The following is a 23174-nucleotide window of genomic DNA, read 5'->3' on the forward strand; positions in this document are numbered from 1 at the left end:
TGACCTACAGTAACCAGACTAAATGTTTTCTCCCGTTGAAAGGTAGTCATTATTCCTTAAACAATGATAACATTCCATAGCAATGAGTATACACAATTGTCACCGTTATTATTGCCATCTTTGTTGCACTATATATCTATTGAACCCATGTTCATTGACACATTCTAAACATGATCTCAGTAACTTACAGGCCTGAATAGCCTATATGTTATGGTGTAATTTTGAACCAAACTTGTAACTGGACACATAACGAATCTGACAGAAATTAAGATCTGTTCTCCAAAAAAACTCAAACAAATGCCACACAAAGCGATGTCATCTGCCAAGACATTCGTAAGCTCAGCAAAGCAAAACACATACTGTACACAACGCAACATGCAGTTATAAGTGTCATTCTACATCATCTATCCATTATGTATAATATATTTAACCAGTGCTCTCCACTTTGTGTTTCATGTAAGGGTGTTTTTTTGGATTAAAGCATGGATTACCTTAAACATTTTTTCAAAGAAATTCTTTAGTAAACTTGTTTCTTTCAATGTCCTACTTAGTCACACAAATGTATCACTTTCCAGAGTATACAGCTTACTACTTCCCCATTAAATAAAACAAATACTCTAATGTGGCACGACCTTAACATAAATGAGGATGTTCAAGGCCTTACTAATCAAAAGTTCAATGTCCCCACATGAAGATGTGTAAAGTTAAAAGACAAGTCAAGAAAGCTCATCACTTGAGAGTAAAGTAGTGGTAATATAAGTAGCTCTAAATGTACAGTCAGTAAAAAAGTACAGTAAAACATCACTGAAAACAGATGAGAATGATCTGATCTGATAGTCTCTAAAGTCTCTGAAAATGAAACATCTTGGCAACATAGGATCTTAAACAACTCACCACACAATATGCAGGATTCCAGGTATAGCACCGACCCGATTCATGTCAGCAAGGTGGAAAAACAAAGGGAACAAAGGAATTAATTAGACATGTCACTTTACAATTGAACACTGAAAAATGATTATCATTTCCACTGACGATTAACCATTGGTCACCATCCAAATACTTAGTCAAAACATCAAAGTATTTATTACCTCACTTTCTTGACACTAGACTCAAACCAAAACATTAAAAACTCAAACAATGAAATTCCCACAAACTTGATTAGCATCATTTGTGTAATGAATTTACCAGGTAGGCTACTAATATTCCTCACAAAACCCCATCTCTGGCTTGTTTCTTGTCAAATCCCAGAGCATGGCTACACAGATTTCGGAAGGGATTAGCCGAAAGAATTATCGCAATCCACCATCTGGCTCGCAGATATCAAACAGAATAAAACAAGAGCATTAAATAGATGACAGTGTCCTACCCTTTTTGCCTGTCGAGGAGGCAGTTGAAAATGCATCACCTGTGTGGAAGGAGCTAGGGTATCAGGCAGGGGTACAGAGGAACTGTGCCTAGGGGCGGGGATAAAAATAGGCCTGCTCTCACTCCCCTTAATTGCTGATTACCGAAGGAGGGTGAAGTTAAAGGTAACAACGTGGATTAGCGCCAAGGAAGGCGACGCGGTGACTGTCGTGCACTTAAATCCCCTTGATGTTCACATGGGATTGACTTGGAGCCTTGGAATGCTGTCATTTTCTTTCTATACTTAAAAGTGCTTGAAGGGGCTAATGGCTGGAAGTTCTCAACAAAAACTTAGGATCATGAGAGTTATGTATGAGCAACACTCAGATTGCTCTGACAGGTTGCATTGCGAGCAGAATGATGGATGTCTCACGTATTGGCTATGTGGGCCACTGTGTGAACGACTGTCCCAGGTGAATATAATCCTGGATGTGACAATCTGCCTCTTGACAGTGGACATGCAAATTCTCCTCAACTGTTTGCGTGACTGCTACCAAGTCATTATGTTATCAGGAGGATCTCTAATGGGACTTCATTCAACTGACCAACCGACAATACTGTATTCTGTAATACTAATCAAGAGTACTAGAAAACTGAAAAATTGTATGTATCATTGATCTTAGAACTTTGCAAGCTAATCAATGACAAGATATTTAGAAAGGACCCAAACTTACATTTCTACCAAAACAAACAGAGGGTTTTTATGTAAGACATATCAAATATCATTCATCATTCTAGCATTTGTAAAGCTAGACGTCACATGAAACCACTGCCCCAAAGGCAAGCCTCTCATTACTGTATATCGACATTGTTTTCATGGGTACCTCCCTGATGGGCAAAATATTTATTAGCCAGACACACTATGTAACATAACCTTGAGAAGCAAATAAAGGTTAGACTCACCTGAGACAGGCACACTGTGGTGACGCGGACAACTTTTAGTTTAGGAAGCTGGAGGTGGCCGAACTGGTCGTGCTCATACACACTTGTTCCTTTTTCCTCGCCAGCAGGCCTCTCCTCCTGAAGTCTGAAAGCATATCCATGGGTGTAAGATTACAAAACACAAACAAAGGCGTTCCCGGTAGAGAGCAGGTATTGAGACCACATTTCAGGACGTTGTCTGTGTTAATCTGACAAGGAGGACAGAACGATCAAATGTATTGTTCCTCTCTTACAATACTGACTTAAAAAAAGGATTCATTTTCAAATAATGTAAATGAAGACACTGGTACACATATGGATAACACAACAATCCTATCTTGTCAATGGCTTAAGTTACACAAGTTGTGCTACAAACATTTTGAATTTTTTCATACGCATACATTACACACGAGAGATTACTTTTAACTAGCTTTACATCACAGTACAGATGTATGTTCTTACTGCATATGTTATTCATTTATCAATAATGCAAAATTAGGACTTTTTTGTTGCAATGTTCTGACAGACATTTGATCCTATCCCATTAGTATGAATCCCAAATGTAGGTAAACATACAGTCTGTTTAGGCTACATATTTGAATAACTTCACCGAAGCTGATAACTATTCATTTCTAACAGGCCAGCATTTTTGTTTTGCTGGCCAAAGGGGAAGTGATTGTGTGTGTGTGTGTGTGTGTGTGAGAGAGAGAGAGAGAGAGACCAGCTTTGTTAAGGTTCTAAGAGCAAAAACACATATTCGTATTCTGATAAAAGACTAGCCTATATAGCCTAGACTACTACTACACAAACACAACATTGCCTATGGTCTTCCTTAAACGGCCCTCTGCTCACTGTAGCCTACTGTAGGCTACTGGGCATTTCCACTACAGGAACTCGTATCACACAGACTATACAAATTCATCTTTTGTAATCAGAGCACAATATGCTATAATTTACTGTCCAGGGCGTTACAACAATGCCTTCAAGACTGTTCAACTTGAGAAATGTAGACTTTGAACACATTACCAATGAGTGACCGATTCCGATGCCCTACGACACAAGACAACAACCTCCCACAGAATTGAACTTTCGTTTTCAGTTCGTGCTCATTGGCCCTACGCTGCACCCGTACTTCAAGTATGTTTACAGTGTAGCAATGGGTTGTGACGTGCTACTTGCATGTTAGCATGAGAACATGAGGATGAAGGAATTATGCACCCTCCACTCAGTAGTTAATCTATAAATATATATGTTTTAAACACGTCACAGTCTGTCAGTTGCTACGCAAGACATACCAGTAACACAAACGAAGGATGGAGAGGAATGAAGATGGGAATGTAAAATTGTATGCCATTTCTGATTGACTTAAGTTAGGTCTTACAGGCTACAACAGGTGCTAGGTAATGCTAGCATAGTTAGCTGGCTGGCTTGCATGCAAGTCGAAGTGAACGGTTGCAAACGAAGTGACAGCTGGGGCAATTTACTATGGATCAAAGCGGTTGTAGTTCTAAACTTACATTTTAGTTTTAACGTCGTTTTAACCATAGTCGATAGTTCTGAATGATTTCAATCCATTACTTTGCAGCAAGTCTGCTGCTGCATACGACCATCTTCTTGTGTTGGCTAACCTTAATGGCTAGCTATCTAGCTAAGTTAACTTAAGTTTGACATGTTTGGACGGCACGTATTTGAAACGCTGACCAAGCTTATAACTCTCAGGGGCGTGCATTTTCCTGCGTCCGCAAATGTCCGATTACTGGTTTGCTCTAATGAGAAATTATTTCAGCTAACTCGAGCAAGCTCTTGCAACATCTTGCCAAGTAAGCTAAATTATATGGACATGCAACCTCCTGGCGGCCTCGAAGTCGCCTCTCTTCTTGAGGTCGATATTCCCATGGAGCATGATAGTCATGAGTTATCATCTGCAACAGTTGCAAGTTTTGATACAGTCCCTGCAGAGAAAGCTTCAAGTTCTGTGAAAGGAGACGTCAGCCCTGGTGAGACCCTCGTGCTCTCTTATTAGTCTGTCTGCCTAAATATTGAACCGTCAGAACATGTTCAATGGCTCACAGTTATTATTAAGATTTACTGGCATGTCATAGTATAAGTTAAAGTATGCTTCATTTATCTTTACTGTCAAGTTTTCACTTTAGGTTCAGTTAATAAATCAATTTGTTATAATAGATACAGTGTGTGTCTATGTGTGAGTATAAGTGTGTGTGAACGAAAAATGCCTTGGGTTACAGGAATCTGTATCACAGACATGTGGTTTTTCAGCCTGCTTTTCAAAACACCATGATCGATCAACTGTTTGCACACAAACAGGCCCATTATACTATTGTGGTGTTCTAGGTTCCTGCATCTTCCCTGAGATGAACATTTGTCTGTGCACTGTTCTCTGTATCATTTTGTTACTTGCTGGACATCTCCCTAATGCTTTTGCATTTCCTTTTGTTTTGTGCATGATAAAAGAAAAGGCAAAGAGAGTGAAAAAGAAAGCTAAGAAGCCTCACGGTCGTAAGAAGCAGACAAAGATATCAGAGTGCACTGATGACCTCATGGCAGAACTACCTTTTGCTGGCACAAAAGTGTGGAAAGACCTTGAATGTGAGTGACTACTTGACCTTTGAACATTTGTGTTTTTCCCCTGACTTGCTATGACTGCCTCATCTGTTCTGTTTCAGCACTACATCATCAGGTTTGTTTTCAGAGCAACTTTACGGTTTTAAAAAATCTATGCTGGCACCATTATTATAAAAATGTATTGGTATGGCATACTAAAGTAATTTCTAGATAAAGTTGCATATGATGATTATACATTATAATGCATTTGTGAAACTGTCATCCTATGCCTTTTTGACCACACAGAAGGTTCCTGCATTTAAGCTGAATGTAAGGCTATCTGAGTTTAAAACAACATTTGGATACTAGGGTAACAATTTTAAACTACAACTACAATTAATGGCAACATACCTCCAAAAGGTTGAGCAATCCAAATGTTTCCAATGGCACAGCCAGTTCTTTCTGTGCAGCGTTGTCCACAGAGTTAACTTGCCCTTTGTCAAGACGGAACATAAATTTGACTTTGGGCTGTACCACCGGCTCCAGTTAATTTAGTGACAAGGGACTGTGTGCAAGGCTTTGCAGTGGTTGCCACGGTTGCCAAGTGATGCGAGGATCTTCCTAGCACCGCAGCTGCTGTCACATTCAAACTGTAGCCAGCTGTCGGACTTTCATGAATAATGCACGCCTTGTTTTGCATGCGAACTTCACAATGCACAGGCCCTCATACCGCCCATGAATACTGGCTCATGCATTTGTGAAAGAAGAGAACATGCAAAACCAGTCCGTGTATGTCAGAGCGCCTTGAACTCCTCAACACAGTACATTGGTGCTGACATGTCAGCTGATTGTTATGCATTTTCTATTACATGCATGTAACGTGTGCTTGATGAATGACAATGAATTATGGGTTGATTGTTGATTTACAACCCCCATTGATGTTAGTTACACTATGTTATGTCTAGTATTGGTCTTGATGGGTTGCTGTTTTAGTGTAGTCATTGTGTAGTGAAAACAAGGAGTGAAACTAAGTGAACTCAGCCTTTAATTAGTTCCATAATGTCTCACCTTGAAAGTTGTAACAAAGACGGTATCAGAAGGTGTGCTTGCCTGTGCGTTCCAGTTACAAGCTCAGAGCGACTGAAGAAAAAACGGAAAATTGGTGAAAGTGGAGAGAGCGAGGAGGATGGAGACAAGGAAAAAAAAAGAAGAAGAAAAAGGAGTCTCACCGTCCAAATTACTTTGTCTCGATTCCAATCACTAACCCACAGGTACCTGCTCATTTTATTCTGCTCATTTCATATCCTGCCATTATTTGTAATATTACTTATAACGACTGCGGTGCTGAGAAACAACATGGTATTTATAGTATACTTTAATACATTTTAGTGAACTTAAATGTAGCACCCCATCCCTCTGGCGCTGGTTTTACAGGAATAAGAGGGACGGAGATCAGCCTAATGGGGTGTGACGGGGTTCCATAGACATCTTAAATGAGTAAATCAGACCATGATTTTGGTTAAATAAAAGGGTTGATTAATGATTTACTAGGAAAAAGATAAAGTGAATATATAAATAGTAGTAATCACAGTGTTTACAGATCCTTGATTGGTTAAACAGATGCGAATAATCAGAAGTCAACACAATAAGGCTATTAGGCTAATATCCAAAATCAACCCTGGAAAAACCCAATATAATGGTGGGTAGGGCCCACACATACACACACACATGCATACACTCACTCACGATCAACACAGCGATGCAATTGCAGTGTTCAATGCACCACTTTATCTTAGGAGTCAGGCATGAAAGATATTAGTACTTTTCTTCTAGGACTTAAAGCCATTATCTAGTTTGTTGCCTGTGCCAAGCTCAGCCTATCAAACTTCACTGAATTCTATAAATGATTGATAAAATTTCAGTGTGAAGGTTATGAGAATTGATATGTGGAAGTGATGGGTTTTCCGAAATCAAGTGTCCCACGTTAAAATATTACTGTCACCACCGTAAGCATACCCTGGGACTTTGTAGCTGTTAAAAGGATCATTTGGCTGTGTACGGCTATAAAATTACTTGTTTAAGTTGTGGCCTTCATGCAGATTTAGCTAGTATAAAGTAATAATGAATAATCTAATTCTGATTAGCTAGTATAAAGTAATAATGAATAATCTAATTCTGATGAGTCATCTTCATCTGTTGGCACTTGGTGAGTTGACATGGAACGACCAAACTGTAACGATATTTTGGTTAATGGGGAACCAAGGAAACCCATTCCATCTGCCAGAAACCTGTCCTATCTGAAGGCATCTGACCGTGTGTGTGTGTGTGTGTGTGGGTCAGATTAAGGCGGAGGTGGAGGCAGTCCAGGCGGAGGTAATCCGGAGAGACCCTCGGCTGAGCCGTGCGCTCATCCCCACCGGCAGCCTGCATATCACGCTGCTGGTGACCCACTTGGGCAGCCAGGAGCAAGTCGACTCGTGAGTGCCACCTCCTCCTCTTCGCTTGCATGCTCTCTCTCACACACGCACGCACACGCACACACACTGACGCTGTGGACACACACATGAAGACACTTCCACTTGTGCACATGCTGCCTCTATTTCTCACATGCACTCATAAATGGACACATACATACACACACACACATACATATATATATATATATATATATATATATATATATATATATATATATAAACAGTCCCTCACGCATGCAGACTCTCTCCGATTCGCACGCACGCACGCAGAGCTCCTCCTTCACTGGGTGTGAGATCTGGAGTGGACTGTCTGACAGGCACCTCTTTGTTCATTCTGTTTGCAGAGCTATAGTCCCCCCCAGAATTATTGGCACCTCTGCTAAAGTTAACAAAAAAGAGGAATTTAAAATCATCTTTTGGAAAGTCATCTTAATGCCTTAAGTAAAAAAATGAGGAAATATCCAAACTTTAAGGACACCAATTTTCTTTGTGAAGGAATGATGTATCATAAATAAATAAATGTTATTCCTTAAAATACCCTTCACCATACCTAGAGATTGGCATGGTTTTATTTTTATGCTCATTGAGCTCAATTCAAATCAAACCAGCTAATAGGCTAACTGAAATAAAACCATGCCAATCTCTAGGTATGGTGAAGGGTATGTGATGTGGGGCTATTTTAATTCCAAAGACCAAGGGAACTTTATCAGGATGCATAGTACCCTAGATCCATGACTCTATGGGAATAACATAGGGGTGCTTATGCTTATGACCTATGTATTTTATGGAAGAACATTTATTTATTTATGATACATTATTCATTCACAAAGAAAATCAGTGTCCTTAAAGGTTGGATATTTCCTAATTTTTTTACTTAAGGCATTAAGATAAGTTTCCAAAAGATGATTTAATATTCCTCTTTTTAGTCAACTTTAGCAGAGGTGCCAATAATTCTGGAGGGTACTATTTGTTTTTCTAACACTAGGCTTGCCATAGCTGTTTTCTATTCTTGTTGCGTCTAAATGATGTTTGTTTTGTTTGTGACTTCTGAAATTGACAGAAATCAAGCAGCAAGCAGAGTAGCTGCAATTGAAAGTAAATGTTGTCTCCTTTTGCTCCAAAGCAATCAGCAAGGAGCCCGCTATTATTCTTAGTCTGAGTCTCCTTAAAGGTGGTCAAGCACCACAGAACTGTGTCGTGGTTACAGAGCTGAGTGGGTCCATTTGAGTTTGTTAGTGGGATTTTTGTATTCAGCCATTTCTTTGCATAAATGTGTGTCTTTCTGTGCATAGCCTGTGTTTATGTAGATGTTCACAGTCTAGTGACTGTGTCTGATTTTTGTGTTACTACATGTATTTTATTTGCATTTTCAAAATGCATTTTCAGAAAAACATATTTTAAGTGTGTGTGTGTGTGTTAGTAGTGTGTACTTCTGCAGGTGTGGGTGTGTGTATTGAGGTTGCCCGAGGGCGTGTTTTATCAGGATTAAGCATATGGAGCTGATCTGTGTGTGTGTGTGTGTGTGTGTGTGTGTGAGACTTGCAGGGCCGCATGTGCTCTGGACCACAGCAGGCAGAGCGTGTTGGAGCTGCTGGAGGGCCGGGAGCTGGTGCTGCCCTTCTCTGGCGTGACCAGCTTCAAGAACGAGGTGGTGTTCGTCCAGCTCACAGAGGGGGAGCACGTTGACAAGCTGACAGAAATTGCAGGTAAATGCTCTTCTCCAGAACCTCACCTGTGTGTGTGTGTGTGTGTAAGTGTAAGAGAGAGAGTATGAGAGAGAGTGTAAAGAAGAGAGAGACAGAGAGAGAGAATTCTGACAAACTGTTTCACTTTACCTCTCCTCTATCCTTCCATTCATTCATTCCTTCAATACATCCATCTGTTCTTCTATCCATCCAGCAAATAAACTTAGTAGAGTTAATAGTACACTCTTAAAACACATTAGTTTTAAGAGTGTAGCTCTCTAACTAGTAGATATTTTCCAGGTCATGTCTCAGACCATTGTGTGTCATTTTATTTTGAATCTGTGTGTGTGTGTGTGTGTGTGTGATTGTATGCATGTCCACGGATGTCTGAGGGAGTGTATGTGTGTGTGTTTAAGATGAATTGAGAGAGTTAGCTTGATGTGGCACTAAATCGAAGCTTCCTTGCAGATGCGTGGCTATTTTTGCCCAGCTCATTTATTTTGTATGACACGCGCCCGGTTGTTGTGTCTGAAGGCGCGTCTGCGGCTCCTTAAAAGCTAGGGGGAGCAGAGCAGGGATGAGGCTAGCACCCTTTACTGCTAATGTCCACACATGGCCCATCCCATCCCATCTTATTTCCCATCCCATCCCCGACCAGCTTAGGCTGAGCTGACCCCCACCTTGGACAACCCCCTCCCCTTCCCTGAAGCCTCTCCCTCCTCCTCCTCCTCCTCTTCCTCCCCCACCTCTTCGCTCATTGATTATCTGCTCATCTTACTGGGGATAGAGTAGCTGACTCGATCCCCTGTGCAAGTGGAGCAGGCGATGTCCTCCTGCTTCGCTCTGTGTGTCTATCCCTCTCTCTCTCTCTCTCTCTCTCTCTCTCTCTCTCTCTCTCTCTCTCTCTCTCTCTCTCTCTCCCCTCCCTCTCTCTCTCTCTTTCCCCCCTCCCTCCCTTCCTCCCTCTCTCTCTCTCTCCCTCCCTATCTCCCCCTCTCCCTCCCTCCTTCGCTTTGTTTTGTTTCTTCTCTCTGCCGTCTCGTCCTGCACTCCTGTTTATCTTCCTCTCACACGTTTCTTCTTTGGGTTCTCGCTCTCCCTTTCTCTCTCTCTCTCTCTCTCTCCGTCAGAGGCAGTGAGGCGGACGTTTGTGGAGCGCGGCATCGCTGTGACGGACGACAAAGCCTTCAAACCTCACCTGACCTTCATGAAGCTCTCCCGGGCACCCAGACTCAGGAGTCAGGTAATCTAAAGGGGCTCGCTGATACCCCCCTCCCCCTCTCCTCCCAACCCACCACCCCCTCCTCCCCTCTCCCACAACACCATCCGCCCAAGTCACCAGGCACATGTGCACTAGGAATTAGGAAGTAGACGGAAGGCGTGCAAATTTGACTGAGATGCAGATTTTGGGCTGAGTCATCTCTGAATGCTAGAGTGCTAAAATGCCATGCATTGGATCCTGGTAAAGGGCTCAGAGTGTATAATTAAATGAGACCCTCACTCTCTCTGGCATTGATTGAGTTTGCCTTTCTTGATTCACTTTGCTTTTGCTCCCTTGGTGTAACACTGCATTTATCTTCCATGCTTGTACTGGCCATTTTTCATGTGTGTGTGTGTTACTGATTTTTTTTTAAGCAGAAAAAAATAGTGTGTGTGTTATTATGCAATATCATTTCCGTGCTTTGCATCATCCTTGTGACTGGTGCCCTTAGCACTTAACATGTTTGGCGTGGGTGGAAGAACACAGAGAAAAAAAAACATAATCTGACACGATTTTAAAAAGTCTTTCCCAATGAAATTAGAGAGGGATCTTTAGCAGTTTAAGCTCCTGGTTTAGTGAGATGCCACCTGCATGCATAATTTTGCCAAATGGAGCAATCTGTTCAGAAGCACCCAGAAACAGTGTGTACCCGGGGGTTGGGGATTGGTTGGGGCTGTTTCACGTCCAATCAGTCTCACTGTCCTTACGCACCAGGGCAGCCACTGTCCCCTCATCCAGCAAACTGTACACCGCCAGACTCGCCTCAGCCGCAAAGAGAGTTGTATTTTTAGAGAAGCCGTTCGCCACTTTCTTAGTGAAGTTTTTCCTGTCCGGACAGAGAGATAAGGTCAAGAGGAGAGGACAGGAATGAGAGATGGGGCTGAGGGACAGAGGAGAGGACAGAAGGAAGGGTTGAACAGAGAGAGAGAGGGGCCGACTTGGAATCTTTTCCACTGGGACGTTGATGACTCCCTTCCTGTTGTAAGGGTTATCAAAGACCAACAGACAGCAGTAGCCCCTGTCTGTACACACTGTTCCTCTGCGTTGTGCTTTTTTGTGTGTGTGTGTGTGTGTGTTTATTTGTTAGGACTGTAGACATTTTGTTTTGTTTTTGAATGCAGGTTGGTGGGTGTGTGTGTGTGTGTGTGTTTTAGTACTTCAAGTGAATAGTTAGTGTGAGTATTTAATACAGGTGTGTTAATGACTGTGTTTGAGTGTGTGTGTGTGTGTGTGTGTGCGCACGCACGCACGCATGTGTACAGGGTGTGGATGTGGACATGTGCGGATGTGAGATAACTTACTTACTTGCTGATCTGAAGACATCTCCTCGCTGGCTTGCGTTCCTCCAGGGCATTAAGAAGCTGGACCCGGAGCTGTACACCGAGTTCTCTCAACAGCGATTTGGGGACGAAACCTTGTCCCGCTTAGACCTGTGCTCCATGCTGAAGAAGAAGAGCCCCGATGGCTACTTCCACCGCGAGAAGTCCGTCAGCTTCGGTGAGTCCACCCCGCCGGCATGCACTTACAGGGGGGCCACACTGGGCGTTCCGTTCGCCTTGCGTCTGCTGTGGCAATTGGCTTCCGCTATGATCAATGGAACTGGCTACATGATAGCGCTGCGTACATTCGAAGAAAATAGACCAGTCTTCCAAAATTGTTTTTACGCGTCGCCCCCTGTTACTTTCTGTGGCGTGAGGTAGGAAATGGATCAGAGTTTGGTGTGGTTGCTTCTGTGTGCTGAAGTTTGTCACTGATATTAAATTAATGCTTTTTACTGGTTTTAATACTGGTGAATTCAAATTGGGTTTGGATATTCAATTGGATATCAATCTATTTTGTAGATTTCTGATAGTAGGTATGAAATAGTGGTACTGTAACAGCTTTGTTATTTATTAATTCTTGAATTTTACATATCACACTATTTCATACCTACTATCAGAAATCTTTGGTCGAAGTCTTCACTCAGGGACGTCAATTGCACAACTAATGTGCTGAAAGATGTCTTGTTGCCTGATGATTTGCTGCTTGTTTGGATGTACTGCTTTTTATGACCACTGACGGGCAGCAAAATAGTAATTTTTTTTGTAACACGTGGACTACAGATGACCTCCCCTGATGTGGCCAACAGCTGTCATCTCAGTCTGCATGCTCATAGCCAGGCATTCCCATTTGCCAGCTGAGCTCTGGGTTCAGAGCTGTTGTGAACTCTGTGAAGCCAGCGGCCTCATAATCACACTCTCATTCACTCACCATCGTTTAGCCTGATGCGGCTCTGCTTCCTTATTCTGCTGATCAGAGATCAGCTCTCCTCATTGCTAATGTTAAGATACAGTGCCTATGGACCCTTTCAAGAGAGTTCCATTATCAGCATCATAGTTGGCCCCACAAGACTTCCTTTTTAACATTCCATATGTTATCTTAATGCAGAGGAAGTAGATTGGGGCCCAAATAGAACGTTCAAGCATTGTTTTTGTTTACCTTGTTGAAAGGGTCTTCAGCCCCATGCTAAAGTTGACTAAAAAGAGGAATAAAAAAAATCATGGGAATTCAACATGGGTTTAACATAGGGGTATGAATACTTATGCACCCTGTATTTTAATGAAGAACATTTATTTATTTACGATACATTATTCATTCACAAAGAAAATTGGAGATTTTTTTTTTTTTATTCCTCTTTTCAGTCAACTTTAGCATGGGGCTAAATACTTTTTTATAGGCACTGTACCACATGCTTGCATAATGTCACTATCTGGGTGGACACCATCATTAAATGTGTCCGGTATCTGATGTGGGTCGTTGTCTGAAGACTGCAGCAAAGTCCTGATAGGCAATTCCCCCACTCAACGGCCATTTTTGTAACGTGCCTCAGGCAGTTATTTTGGGTTGATAATTTTCTATTCAAGTGAATGGGGGGGCATAAGGGTGGTCATACTGACATAAAAAGTACTTCAGGTGAATCTGTGTGAACAATTCAAATATTCACCCCAAATCACTAAAATAAGTTATTCTTACATTACCTACATTATAGAAAGGGGTGGGATATGTGTAGACAACTGTCCATTATGAACTAATTCTATGTATCTCTTTTGGAGATTCTTGGAGTGCTGTGTCACCTATATTTATTGTTCTGTCTATGTACGACCTGCCTAGACTTTGTATATCACATTGCACTTTTCTGCTTTTTTTGCACTTCTGGTTAGACGCAAACTGCATTTTGTTGTCTTTGTACTCGTACTCTGCACAATGACAATAAAGTTGAATCTAATCTAATCCTCATTAGAAAGTCTGACTGCAGTTAGAGAGGACTGCAGTGTTGTCTGTCAACCAGTAGAGGGCACCGTTGTATGCAGCTGGAACGTCATGCTGCTCCTTGTGTTTATGGGGCAGACTCATTCAAAAGTACATGAACCATCTCCATGAGAGTTTATTTTAGTTGCAACCTTCGTGGTTTGCTTAATTATATGCTTTTTTTTGTTACCAAGCACTACTGCTTTGAGACATTTGGTTTAGTTTGGTTCCTAAGTGCACAGAAGACACTAGTTGTCTGCAGTACCATATTCAGACCAGTTTTCCCCACACTACCTGCTCCCAGATATATTTTTTGTGATATATTCTGTCCATATACTGTATTGAGCTATTCCTTTGCTTGAGAGTGAAGTGCCTAGGCCTCTCTGGCAGACCTTTCCATCACGCCCTAGCGAGTCTCTAGTGTCTTATGAAACTAATCAATAGCTCGAGGTGTTAACAGTCTGTGCACTCCCACGGCAAAACAGAGGACAGAGTAGGAGCCCTCTAGTGGTAACTTTCTGAACTGCATCTTGGGAGGTCAGTCTTTAGTGTCAGACTGGTAATGTAATTTTTAATTAACAGGATTACTGTGAGAATGGTGGAGAGTGTCTCTTTGGAGACCAAGTGGGCTTAAAAATGATCAACTCCCACATTGTGGACCTGAGGCCCCAGCCAATAGAGAGCCGATGTGTAGATAGTGTTGGCCAGCTTCAGTCATTTTTCGGGAGGGAAAGGACAGTGACTGGTAGCAGTGGACCCATCGATAGCCACCTGCATAGCACACATTTGTTTCTGACGTAACCTCATGACCAAAAGCAGCCAATCACCTCTGTGGACATACGTTGGTAAGATTGCTGTTCTGCTACTAGCCAGTAAGCATATCAAATAAACTAGACGTACAAACAGTGCGTCACAGCCCATATCACATAACACACAGCGTAAAACATACTGAAAATCGGATTACCACTAGTGTAGTGGTCACCCCCATTATTGTGATACAGTATATAAAGGGGTTTTAGTTGAGCTTAAATCATTTATGTGACAACCTGGCTTTGACTTGAACGATTGATTGATTGATTGATTGTTGAAGAAGGGGAAAAAAAGATTGATGACCGAGTTTAAAGAATACTAAGTGTATTAAGCCTAGACCACGGGACTCTAAATCGGCTATTTCACCAGACCTAATTATATATTCTCTATAAGAACAGGTATTGACTTTTAAGTTATGTTTGATGGATTGTGAGGAGGATCTGTTTGAAAGTGGCCTATGATCTGAGAGCCGATTCAAAGGAGTCTGGTCCCTTATGGGTTGAGTCCAAAGCATTCATGCTACACAGAGGTGCTTTGGCCTCGCCAGTGTAAAAGTGAATAAAGAGGACGAGGATGACCGATAACTGGAGGAGAAAATTGAGCCTGTGCGATTGGGTTCAGGTGCATTGACTCTGTGATGAATTGCTTAGACCACACAGCACTGGGAAATGGATGATTGCGATTGGATGGGACTCAGAGATAGATGGTATTTATTGGCCAGGACAGGCGGATGTTTGGGATGGGGGTGGGTGAGGGACTTCCAGTCAGGAAAATCCAGTCTGCCGAGTTTGCAGAGACAAACCCTGACCACCCACCCCCCGCCCCAGACAGCCTTATCAAACATGCTATATGTAAGCTTCTCATTACTTTATGGGTGTAACCAAGTGACATGAACTGCAGCTGAAGGTCAGGAACTAAAAATGCAAGCTGGAGGCTGGAATTCTAAAATGCTCTATTTCAAGGCATACTATTAGAGTCACAGAGCTAATCCAGTGGGTTCAGTTATAACAGTGCACATGAGGCATAATGTGAGAGCTCTGTCAGAAATATTTGACAACGTTTTATTATACGGCTCTACAGAGTGCTGCCCGAAAGCTTTGCGTCATGGTCCTGTTTGTCTTGTCGGGACTTTTTCCGATAATGACCAGCGGACAATTCATTATCCCTTACGTGTTTAGAATAACTGGTGGAGATCAATCTCTCGTTTGAATTTTGGTTACTAGTTTTGGAGGTTGTGTTTAGAAAGCAGCGCTGGTTGATCTATTTTCTCATCTTCCGTTGGCAGCATTACATGAGGGAGAGAGAAACACATTCCTGCCTGCTGGAAATCAAATTTAATTTACACACCCGGCGCTAAGTGTTCATCTGGAGATCGTCCAATTGGCCAGCACTAACAAGGAGGAAAGAATGTCGCTGCCGATGCTTAAGCAGGCACTGGCTTTTTTTTCTCTCTATTCTTTGTTTTGTTTTTTTGTTTTTATGGTGCATCATCACTTAAACCAAACACCCCCGCTAATACATTTCCCTTTTAGATACTCAGGATGAGAACATATTTTAATATGTGGGAATAAATCGTGCTGCAAGGGGTGGGGGGGTGGGGATGGCTGGGCCATCGTGTCCACCACTGGAGATGTGGTTATTAGTGGGCAAGGCAGGCGGCTGAATTTATAGTGTGGTTTTGAAAGTGCCCCATGCCCCCACAAGTCATTGTGAGCTTTTGGTAGGATTTTGATTTTGTGTCTTTGTCTGTGTTTTTGTGTGCGCATATAATTATGGGTATGTAAATGAGGTTGTACTTGGGGTAATGTGTGTGTGTGTGTGTGTGTGTGTGTGTGTGTGTGTACAATGGTAACTGTTAAATGTGAGTCTCCGTGAGCTGGTGAGTGTGTATGTCCAAAAAGATGTGTGTGTGTGTCTGTGTGAGAGAGTGTGTTTTAAGAGACTACTCCTATCACAGTGTCTCCGGATGAGTTCTGAAGTGTGAGTGTTGAAAGACAACTACCTTTGATGCACACACCTTTCGCATCAGGGTGTTGACGTCACATACACACACACACACACACACACATGCGTCCAGGGCCCCTGAAAGGTGTGTTTGTACCATAGAGACAGGGAAGTGCCATATAAAATGCTGATTTAAAGACTCCCCTTAATTGAAAACTCAATATTTGTTACAGTGCACAGTTCAATGTTCTGCATCTCCCTTCTTCCTCTTTATAGATCTCTAAACATCCATTCCCAACCTAATTGCCTGAATGATTTGGCTAGTTAGCTGCTGCGTCCGCATCAATGTGACCTTTTTTTTCCGATGCTTCAACATTGACGTGGCTTGAAATGGCACAATGTTTAGACAGGAAATTGATTTTCTTATTTATTCTCTCATTCTCTACACCCCCCCCCCTTTTCTTTCTTTCTTTCTTTCTTTCTTTCTTTCTTTCTTTCTTTCTTTCTTTCTTTCTTTCTTTCTTTCTTTCCCCCTCATCAAACTGTTTGTCATGCTTGTCAATCTCACACAGGTAAAACCTCTTGTCAGCCTTTGACCAAAGGCTACCTTTGGCCTCGCCAATCTCTTGCCTTTATGACGCTGACGGTGTTTTCTTATCGCTGGTTTGACAAGAAAGATCCTCTGCGCTCTCGCAAACACAGCGACGAGCCATTTCCTTCTACTCCTGAGTCTGTGTATACACAAGGTGCATCAATATTTAGACATTCTGGTCCAGCCTGAAAGTGTTCGAATAAATCCCCAGTGTTAGGACCACAGCCATCCATATATTTTCTTCTGCGTTGTTCTTTTTTCCCCCCATACGAGCTATTGCTCACTCGTTACCCAAGCACCGCTGTTTTAAACAAGACTGTCGGTGTGAGAAAGTAAAGCTGGCGTACTGGAAGAAGTACCACGAGTCGCAGCGCATGAAAATGGATCAGGAAGTGTTTGTCCAACAGTGTCCGTTCCCATCCTCTTGTCTGTTGAACCGCTAGCGGAGCGACGGCATCAGGCTTGTGCCCAGGACCGCTGTGGTGTAGGATCTCCTTAGAAGGAGAGAGAGAGAGAGAGTGGCCAGATGGGACAGTGATGGGAAGCTGGCGATGGTGACGTGCTTGTGTGCGTGTGCGTGCAAGAACAAGAATGATAGACATTCATTGCAGTTGTTTGACGGTGGTTTGAGTGGATTTATCCACAAGCTCTTGGCACAACAACACCCCCCCCCCCCCCCAGCCCCATTGTTATTTTCGGTTCCTTTTTTAAATCCTCTTTTCACTTTTCACAATCTTTTCTCACAACCTGTCTACTTCCTCAGCTCATCATCACAGCTGAATGGATGGATTGGGGCGGGGTGTAAGCAGTCTGGATGTAATCCTCTCTCCTCCACCAGATTGCCCCTCCAAGCTCTCTCCTTCTCCCCCTAACTGTTCGACTGCTGAATTGTTTGCAAGTAGTTTGCCTGTGCGTTTCCTAGTATTGAAGTGCCTTACGTGTGTCGACTAGCAGAGAGGATAAAATGGATAAAAGTTACTCCTAAGCTGGATGAGGTGCCTCAGTCAGGTTGTGAGGTGGTGACAATCCCCCCCACTACCCCACACCCCCCCACACTACCCCGCTCTACACCTCTCGTTTCCCACTCTGGCGTATGAGAGGCAGAAGTAGGTCAGGGATATGCAGGATTGTTCGCAAGAGACCAGAAAAAGAATTTAATCCATTTTGCAGCAGACTGCTCTTGCTTTGTTCTCGGTCAGGCAAAGTTCATGCAAACAGATTGTGTGTGTGTGTGTGTGTGTGTGTGTGTGTGTGTGTGTGTGTGTGTGTGTGTGTGTGTGTGTGTTATATTTTTTATAATTGAAGAGACTTGCCAATAGATCTTTCACCCCCCTCTTTTGCATTGTAGATGAATTATAGACTTAGTTCAGTGTTCACTGTGATTCACCAACCAACAACATAGAGAGCTACAACAAAGTTTTATGAAGATGTTGAACCTAAAAAAAATGGCCTTTTTGAATTAGGACTGATAATTAGCAGATAAACAGACTGTGTGGTGGCTGCGCTAGCCAGCGAAAACAAATAAAGCATTATCTTGCAAGCCACATTAAAAGCTGGAACAAGGTAATAGGTCTCCCTCTCAAGGTAATAAATATCCGTAAACGCTTATTTTCTAGGTTTGATTGATTTTAAAAAACACTTCATGCTGGCTTCTTCAATTTGGTGCTACTGCATAATGTCACACAACAGCTTTAAAGCATTTCTTTTTTTTGCTGTTGTTTGAAATAAAAAACCGGCAAGGACACCCCCTCACGCAATGCAAAGTCAATAGACAAAGAACGGCTGTCTGCTTTCCTACCTCATGTCCTCAAACCCACAGAAGTCTTTCCGAGCTCACCCACCCAAAGTTCTCAAACCTACAGAAGCCATCCGAGCTCACCCACCCAAAGTTCTCAAACCTACAGAAGTCTTCCGAGCTCACCCACCCAAAGTTCTCAAACCCACAGAAGTCTTTCCGAGCTCACCCACCCAAAGTTCTCAAACCTACAGAAGTCTTCCGAGCTCCTTCAAAGTCTCTCTGCTACTCTGTCTTATCTCTGTCTTCATCTCTCTCCATTCCATCTCTCTCTCTCTCTCTCTCTCTCTCTCTCTCTCTCTCTCTCTCTCTCTCTCTCTCAGTCTCTCTTGCCCTCTCTCACCCACTGACTGAAACCCATAGAGCAGAGGAGCAGTTGGTGCTGGAGCTCAGTCAGAGCATAACCACACCTGTCTAAACAGTCGGTGTTGAATGCCGAGTGTCAGCCTTTGAGCCGGCACATCGGGGCCTTCTGAAACTCGTACTGTCACACTGTGGCTTTGGCACTGTGGAGCCGAGTGCACCTTACTGCTCGGCAGGCAGAGCGCCGCATCTGCGGGCCCCTCTGGTCCTATTTCCCCCACATGTACAAGCTGCTGTGCTGCTGTGAAGTCCCTGAAGAGCTGTTTTTAGAATTCACCTCATTTTCCTGTGAAGGTCATCGGTCAGTGGGTGATGGATGGTAGCCGGTGCTCCTGGGAGTCGCCCGTGTAGAGAAGTGCTCTGACCCCATGGTTGACGGAAAAAACACAAACACACACACACACAAAATACATATTTATCCAGCTCTAGTCTAGACACACTCTTTGTTTGTGTGTCCTCACCAACTACAAGTCTGTTGAATTGTCCTATGGTTTTGTTGCCTTGGTTTTGGTATCCAAAGCAAAGGTTTTCTCTCAGAAAATGTGTTTTCCAAACTAAGGCAGGGATAGTAAAAGCTGTAATGAGTCCTGACATGATTGTTCTGTAAAATCATTTTTTTTTATCTCTGCTTCATCTGTGGAGGCAGGTTTTTTAAATCCGAGTATTTTGTGGTTATGAGTGTTTTGTATACTCCGCATGTGCCATTTGTTTATTCCGAGGGGCCTCATTCAGACTAATGAAATGAAAGCCTTTGTGGCGTCTTGTATGTCTGGTTCAGTGCTAAGAAAAAAGCTTGGTGCCTCTTGAGCTGAATAAAGTCAAGATTCATTTTCCCGTGGTGGACTGTGGTAGACTGCTGTTCAATAGCTCGTGATTATTTCATCCCCGCCTATGGCATGTACATCATCCCTGGAATTGAGGAAGTAAACAGGAGCACAAAGATAGCTGTGGTGTAATCAGCAGAGCAGAGGCGAGGGTTGATGATGAAGGCAACCTGGGCACCACACTGCACCACTCTTGGGGGTGACCATGGCCATGTAAAAAGGCTCATGGATCTTTTCGAGAGGTGGTTTAATGGATTTAACCTGATTCTGCTGGTTTTTAAATCGGTGGCTGTTTTTTTGTGCTTTTATTAATTTCTCCATTTTCTTGTATCTTAGCAACTCGATTTTGAGAACATGTGAGCTACAATTTCCTCAATTTCTAAAAATCTCCTCACTCACACAATGAAATGATTTTGTGCTAGGGTTTTTTTCCAACCCAGGAATCCTTGGTCATCATTTCCAGAACTTAACGGAATTCATTTCCGACTGTTTGCCTGTGAATATCAGCTGTTTGTGTTTACAGCTTCGCCTAATTGCATCTCAAGCTCCCTGCAATGGGGAAAGCCTGCCATATGGGCCTAGCATCTGTAAATCACACAGAGAGAGAGAGAGAGCACAGAGAGAGAGAGCACAGAGAGAGAGAGCACAGAGAGAGAGAGCACAGAGAGAGAACAGCTGCAGAACTGCACAGCAGTCGCCGTTGCTGTCGACTTAATGGGGCATGTACAGTAGCCCTCCAGTGCGCTAATAAAAGTCATGAAAATGGCAGTGAAAAACAGCATGCGGAGAGCTCCCAAACACATTCCTAAGAGACGTCATCTTCCATCGTCTCCACTGAGCCTGGTCAGGGAACGCCGATCTATGCCATTTCTCCCATGGCTGCCTTGGTTTTACATACAGTGCTGAACAGGGCCAGGAAATATTAAGAGCGCACTTCTTTCGAGGAACACTCAAATGACAAGAATGTGGTTTCCCAGTTGGTCAAAAGGGTATTGTGGATTTTTTGAAGGCTCTTTAAATGTGTACACACACACACACACACACACACACACACACACACACACACACACACACACACATGGTGAAGGCTTCAGATAATTGAGTGATTTCACTGTGGAGTGGTTTGTAATGTCCACTACTACAATACAGGATTTGACTTTGACTACTTCGACTGTTATCTTGGTGGAAATCTCATCGTTGGCAACTGTAATTAATGTAGGAAAATCCAGAGGTGCACATGCGGATGAGTGGCTTCCCGAGTGGATTCCGTCTCCACCAAAAGTACCCCTCAACACCCAGGCTCCCCCATCATTTTTCCAAATACTCGTGTTCGTCTACTGCCAGCTATGTTTTGCAGTCGACGCATTTTTTTTAGTCTGGCTCCGACTAGGAACACCCCTGCACAATATGTTCCATCCAGCCAAAGCCCCCAAGATGAGCGCACCATCTGCTTGGTTTCTCCTGATCCCGAGCATGGCTTCACTGGGCTGCATTTAACCAGGGCTCTCCCCACCAGCCAGTCGTGACAGACACGATGACCTCCCCCTGATCCGACTCCACCGCTCCGTCCAGGCCAGCTGATTAGTATTGATCGACTGGAGACGCGCTGGCCAGAGCAAAACCTGGCAGTTGCAGACAGGAGGAAACCCTAAAATAGTGGTTTATTAGAGTGCAGCCTCTGTCTATTTTCTTTCTTTCTTTCTTTCTTTCTTTCTCTCTTTCTTTCTCTCTTTCTTTCTTTCTCTCTTTCTCTTTCTCTCTCTCTCTCTCTCTTTCTCTCAGTTACTCATTTCTGGTCTGGACTTGGTGCCTGGGAGCGCCTCAATAACCGTGCAACCGCGCCGTCCTCCGGATATTTCATGTTGTGTAGTATTGATCTGAAGGGTTTGTTGTGGGTATTATTAATTCTCTGGATGTGCAACCACTGAAATGGGACCACTCCCATTTCAAACACACACACACAATCTCTCTCTCTCTCTCTCTCTCTCTCTCTCTCTCTCTCTCTCTCTCTCTCTCTCTCTCTCTCTCTCTCTCTCTCTCTCTCTCTCTCTCTCTCTCTCTCTCTCCCCTCTCTGTCTGCATTGTGATGATTGATAGCCAGTCTTGAGTCTTGACACTACAAGATCTATGAGATCATACCACACTGAACATCATTAACTTGTCAAAAGTGGAACAAGCAATCTCAAGGACATAAAACACAATAAAGAGCTGCCATTTAGCTCGTAGTCGTAGCAATAAAAGCTGCAATTTTTTTTACAAAGCATTAACCTTTATCTCACTTTAACCAGCATGTCAACACAACCAATGTCACTGTGCCGGTCCTAATAAACCTGGCTACTGTCTGTCAGTTGCATGTGGTCCAACGCAGGTAAGAGGATCAGTCCCCCAGCAGTTGACTTGTCCTGTGTGTACTGATCAGCTACACCTTCCACCGCAGTGACTCCGTGTCCTGCAGTGGGGTTGCCAGAAGCCCCCCTGTGGTTTGGGGACAGCGGGGCGTCGTCGTTTTTTTTTTTACGCCAGTGAAACCTTTTCAATGGTTCACACGCAACCGCCAGCACCAAGCTGCGGCTACAGCAGTAGTCTCTCAAAAAGAAACATGGCACAGCTGGAGGGAGGCACTGCTGAAAGAGAGAGAGACTGCTGAGAGAAGAGAGAGAGAGAGAGAGAGAGAGAGGGCTTTCACGGGTCACGTGTTCACACGCATGGGATGAAACAGACACATGCCTGATGGGGGCACATACACACAGAGAGAGAAACACAGATGTGCTCTCGGATCACATCCATAGTGACCGTGTGGCTGTGTTCTCTTAGTGCATTACTTTTTCCTTGTCTTGTATCATATCTCGTAGATAAACGAGTAAAAAGAAACATGCACTCTTCCGTTTCTCCCCACTCCAAAAGGCGAACACACACACAGTCGCTTTGTCTCTAATCCAAGAAGCCTCTGATTATCTCCAAATCGCATCTCTGGAGATATCTGTTTTGTTTTGTTCTTCCCCCCCTATAAAACCATTTGCAGCCCTCCAGCCAGCCCAGGAAATTAGATCAGAGTCTAATTGAATGCCATTTGCAGAGCATCAGGGATCAAGTCATGAGGAGCTGGGTGGGTCCTGGTGACTTACCTCTGTCTCTCTCTGTTCCTCTCTTTCTCTCTCTCTCTCTCTCTCTCTCTCTCTCTCTCTCTCTCTCTCTCTCTCTCTCTCTCCCTCTGTGACTTTATCTGTCTGCATACAGTGCTGGGCAAA

The 23174-nt window shown here is 43.3% G+C and overlaps 1 protein-coding gene across 1 annotated transcript in view; it reads left to right on the plus strand.

The window, feature by feature from the left end:
• Positions 1 to 3490: 3490 nt before the first annotated feature.
• Positions 3491 to 23174, plus strand: part of LOC125298754 (A-kinase anchor protein 7-like) — a 31786-nt gene continuing 12102 nt past the window's right edge. The window contains 8 exon segments of the mRNA XM_048249589.1: positions 3491 to 4322; positions 4798 to 4932; positions 6011 to 6081; positions 6084 to 6158; positions 7228 to 7364; positions 8910 to 9070; positions 10180 to 10292; positions 11660 to 11807. Of these exon segments, the coding sequence (XP_048105546.1) occupies positions 3995 to 4322; positions 4798 to 4932; positions 6011 to 6081; positions 6084 to 6158; positions 7228 to 7364; positions 8910 to 9070; positions 10180 to 10292; positions 11660 to 11807 (1168 nt within the window). The 5' untranslated portion in view covers positions 3491 to 3994.

Source organism: Alosa alosa, chromosome 8 (assembly GCF_017589495.1).
Source record: "Alosa alosa isolate M-15738 ecotype Scorff River chromosome 8, AALO_Geno_1.1, whole genome shotgun sequence".
In the NCBI taxonomy this organism is placed as follows: domain Eukaryota; kingdom Metazoa; phylum Chordata; class Actinopteri; order Clupeiformes; family Clupeidae; genus Alosa; species Alosa alosa.